General features: G+C 42.0%; 1 protein-coding gene across 1 annotated transcript; it reads right to left on the bottom strand.

Moving 5' to 3' along the window:
- Positions 1 to 230: 230 nt before the first annotated feature.
- LOC100272431 (Chorismate mutase 1 chloroplastic) lies at positions 231 to 3,967 on the bottom strand. Its single transcript, NM_001146906.1, has 6 exons — positions 3,729 to 3,967; positions 2,755 to 2,968; positions 2,581 to 2,667; positions 1,642 to 1,785; positions 926 to 1,018; positions 231 to 778 (listed from the first exon to the last, which is right to left on the bottom strand). Exons 1-6 carry the CDS (start codon positions 3,890 to 3,892, stop codon positions 542 to 544), a joined length of 939 nt encoding a protein of 312 aa, NP_001140378.1. The 5' UTR covers positions 3,893 to 3,967; the 3' UTR covers positions 231 to 541.
- Positions 3,968 to 4,714: the final 747 nt, after the last annotated feature.

Raw genomic sequence — 4,714 nt, 5'->3', positions numbered from 1 at the left:
TCTAAGGAAGAATCAGAGACCAATTTTTAAAAACTAGTGGATCTCCTATCCATTTTTTTCCTAAAAGCCAGTTTCTAGAAACCCGTTTTTAAGAAACGGGGGTAGATCCAAACATGTCCAAGGATAACGGAAGGGCAGGCTATCATATCGGTGGTACAAGTACAACTTAACCGATTTTAACATGAATTGCAACAAAGAAAATGCAAACTTAGAATAGTGGCAATCAAAGTAAGTTGAAAATTTCGATGGCACTTGAGCGGATCTGTATAAATTTCAACGACAATGAGAGAATTTTACTCCCTTTCAAAAGGGCACCCGCCAAAGGAAGTGACCCATCATTCCATACAGTCTACAAACATTGTCCATTGGCAGTACGCACGAGGCGCGACTACTCGACAACTCCACATGATATTATGCTTGTTTGTTGGCACAATTCCACACATGGTACATTTTGCATCCTGACACCAAAACCGGTATTTACCAATGTTCTGGCTTAACGCCAGGAGTTCTGATCTGGCAATTTACATCTACATAAACATACTCAATCCAGCCTCCTAAGCAAATACGCGATTTGAACCTCTTTGGTTAGCGGCATGATTCTGTAGCTGTACAGCTCGGCGACCAAGCTCGGAACGATCTTGTACACCGGTGGGCTGCCGTTGTCCTCCACACCGATGTTCACCTCTTGCCCGAAGATCTTGGCTTTGGCTTCCACCCTATGTTCGATAGCACGCTCCACCGTTTCATATGTGAGAAGGTGCATGAGTTGATCACGGTCCTGGATTTTGCAAAACGTGACAAGAAATCGACAGTTTTTTTATTCAAATGAATCGAAATATGATTTTTGTTATGAAACTCTGAAATAAAACAAAAAAATGAAAAATAGTTGTACTAGAAATACTAGAGTTGAAACAAAAGCACAGACCTGAGCTATTATGGCTGGCATGTAAGCTTCCGGGGACTCCTGAAACTTAGCCTCTGCCACAAACTTCCCATAGTGGATCCTTTTGGAGAGCGCCTGGAGTATGGAACAAGAAAAACAGAGAAAGGGAATTATAAAAATGCAAAATTGCACAAGTTACCAGCAATGATCAGGCCAGTACTATGAAAATAATCTTGCATGGATTGATTCATGCAAATTTGATCTGGCTTTGTTTGCTCAAATATATTCTTTTAACTGAATGAAAACTGTGGCAGACAGAGCAAAAGGAGTTTTATAACCTGGACACCTAGTTGACTGGAAGTCTGGAACAAAAGTGGATGTGCACCCAAAGAACTAAGGGTCTGTTTGGTTCCAGGGATTAAAGATTAGTCCTTCTATTTTAATCACATTTAGTCCCTAAATTGACAAACAGTGGAACTAAAACAAAGACTAAATTATTTTAGTCCCTAGCCCCTCAAGGGGTGACTAAAAAGGACTAAAACATATTAATTCTACCTTTTGTCCATCATTTATTTCAGTTGAACTAAAGACGGTAGAACGGTAAGGGGCATTTCGGTATTCTTATAAAGTCATTTAATGCGTTTTGAATACTTTTAGTCCTTGGAACCTGTTGGTAGGGACAACTTTAGTCCCAGGACTAAAGGAACCAAACAGACCATAAAACTGAGTGTAGGATTTAACATGAATATCATCTGTACCTGCAAGCAGGTCGTGTCACAAAGAGCACTGGATCCAGCATTACCATCACTTCCTTTTTTCACCAATCTTGGAAGAAGTTCATCAAAATACATTTTCCAAATCTCTTTGTTGATATTGATAGAATCAGCAATGGGATGCAAAACCTATGCAAAGGACAAGAGCGAAGTATGAATCCATCTAAAATGTACTAACATAGTCATAATACCAGGACAACTTGTTGGCATTATGATTTATGAATCTTGCAACGCATGATAGTCCAAATGCAGCATAAACAAATATTTCATGTTGCACATGGATTAGGATGGCGCTATGTTAGCGCTTGTAGAATATGACAAGATTCATGCAGGTCAAAGTGTCAAACCATCCAACGATTAAATTGAAGCAAAGCAGTAAATCATCATCAAATGGATATCCCCTTGAAAAAAATGCAAATAATGTTACTTTCACCTCTGCTCCACCTAAGGTTCAATAGGAGCTTTTGGATTTACTCAAAGTCAAAAGAGCATATGTTGTAATAAAAAAACAAAAAAAATAACCCCATCACTTATTTCGACTCAACGCAATACAATAAAGAGCTGTACAGCTTGTTCCAAAATATATTGGAGAAAGTAAAATATATAGTAGTAAACACAGAACTTTCCGTCACTTGTATCTAAGGTCTGTGGGATGTGGCATTTGCAATAATGATAGTACATTCTGCAAGTCACAGAACACTACCTATATGTTGTTCACTAACTGAGAATTGCTCAATATATTGGCTGTACAAGCCTTTTAATTCGGATGCTAAACAACTGTATTCAAAAGCACATTTTCTTTTATCTACCTCCATGAAGAAAATGGTACATTAGATTGCAAATGATGGTTTATATCTCTTACGGTGACAAAGAAACAAAAGCAGTCATCATGAGAAGCATTTGAGAACCAAGAACATGCATTACCCTTGGGTACTGCATAGGTGGCAACCGGGGCTCAGGCAGATCCTCAGGAAAGAAAGGGTGCTCATCTGGGCTCTTGTATCTCCCAACCTATGTTAAAAACAATAGCGTATGTTATTCTTTTGCATGCCATGATCAACTGTTTTTGTTCTTAAAAAATGTCCAAATGAATTCCACCTGTGCATGGAGCTTTTCAGTTTCTCTAACCATATATTCAACCAAAGAGCCGCCAAAACCATCCATGTGGAAAGCATTGCTATCATATGTATCAGCATTGTAACAAAACTGTGCTCTCTCCAAAAGGCCAAATATGATGCTGTCTTCTAGTCTAATCAAAACTTGTCTAATGCTATCCAATGTCAATATTTCACTTCGATCAACCCTCTCTTCCCTAATAAAAGTGCACCATTAAGATAAAGAAATGATCAGTTCCTTCAGTATAACTAGAGCGGGTTTCGTAAAAACAAAGCAATCCAGCATCACATAAGACAGTAAGCCTTTGTGCAAAAAGCAACAGAGTTAATATATATAGCCATCCATGTCAATTTCCTCCCCACGGTTCCACTTTCGTATCTGGAATATATTCACAAAAATCAAGAAGACTTCGTCACAAAGGAATGACAACATATGAGCCATCAGAGGTGTGGAAATTTCCACAATTTAGTTGCAACAACCTAGATATATAGTACCTACATGCTACACCATGCTTTTGGGAGGTCATGACTTCCAAGGTCAAGTGTACCACCAAATAATTAAACTTCACAGGGTATTAAGCAAGAGGCGTAGAACAATCAGCATCATGTCATTTTGTTCGCACAATCATTAGCTCTGTGGGACAATTCGACAAGGAGTTTTCCAAATCCTAGAACTAGAGCAGTAGCTACAAATTGGATGCCTTAAGTATCAAAAACATGGATGATCAAGTTCAGAAGGGCTCAAGCGCACCAAACAGATCCCCAACTGAGAACCGACCCAATCCTAAATCTCTTTAGATAAGAGTTACCACACCACACCACACCACACCACGATCACGACCACGCACAAACACAAAGTCTGATGTAGGGCCAGCCCCCCATACCTTACGCGGAACCAAGGGTCATAGTCGTTTATCAAATTAAACAATTTCTAACCAGGAGAAGGAGCGTTCGTACTTAGCCACGGGCGTCGCGGAGTTGTTGGCCGCGCGGAGCCCCTTGTTTCTAGGCGCTGGTCCGAAGGCAACGCGGCTCGTACCCTCCGGCCCCCGGGCGAGACCCCCGCGGTGAGCAGCAGCGGGCGACGCCGCCGCGGCCTTGGTGGCCAGCTTGAAGGCCATCGACACCTACCACCTCCACCACGACTCCACGAGCACCTAAACTCTGGACGCTCCTGAGGAGTGGGACCGTGGGAGTGAGACTGAGAGCGTGTTAGGCCAGGAAATGCCGGGGGTTTATTTGTAAGTAGGCAGCCGTGTGGGGGCGGGGAGAGGAGCAGAGAGGTAGGTGGGAAGCCAGGGAGGGCCGATGACCGTGGCCCGTGCGTGAGACGAGACGTCGCAGTCTGCCAGTCGCGCATCGCAGAGTCGCAGGGGCCAGGAGGGCAGGAGCAGGAGGATGGAGAAGCAAGCCAACTGTACATTTTAGAACTTTAGACAAAGTCATAATTATGTAACTTTTAAATTATAGATCTAACGGTCACGCTCTCTATGGATTTGTTTTGCCATGCATAACCTCTGTAATGGTTTCACATAGCTGTGAACACTCGGCTTATCCGAAAATTTTAGGTTAGATAATTCAAGTAATTCAAATTTAGATTTCGAGAACCGTTACCCAAAATGATACCAGGTTTTATAATAATATCCGAAAAATCGGGTTTGGATATTCATGAACTACCCAAATTGCTATGGCAGCTTCATAAAAATACATGCACCCAATCAAATCAGTATAAAAACATAAGGTAAATCTATACTACTTATTAAGAACGCAAGGGTAGCCTGCCTCCTTACGTTCTGCCGTTGGACGATCTCAGCCGCCCGTTCTATCCTTCTCTGATCTAAGCCATTCGATCTCACACAAAATTCCCACTCTCCGATCCTGCCCACCAGCCCGAAGCCATTGCGCCCCGAAACCGTCCATGCATCGCCGTCCCTCGACGCAGA

The sequence above is a fragment of the Zea mays genome, chromosome 3, assembly GCF_902167145.1.
Source record: "Zea mays cultivar B73 chromosome 3, Zm-B73-REFERENCE-NAM-5.0, whole genome shotgun sequence".
NCBI lineage: Eukaryota > Viridiplantae > Streptophyta > Magnoliopsida > Poales > Poaceae > Zea > Zea mays.
This window is presented reverse-complemented; position numbering and strand designations above follow the sequence as displayed.

Bases quoted from the DNA above. Each gene is read 5' to 3' on its own strand.
- LOC100272431 (NM_001146906.1), bottom strand. From the start codon at position 3,892: ATGGCCTTCAAGCTGGCCACCAAGGCCGCGGCGGCGTCGCCCGCTGCT. The intron at 1,786-2,580 runs GTAATGCATGTT...TCCTTTGCATAG, and splicing joins CACCTATGCAGTACCCAAGG to GTTTTGCATCCCATTGCTGA. The intron at 779-925 runs GTCTGTGCTTTT...TGCAAAATCCAG, and splicing joins TGCCAGCCATAATAGCTCAG to GACCGTGATCAACTCATGCA.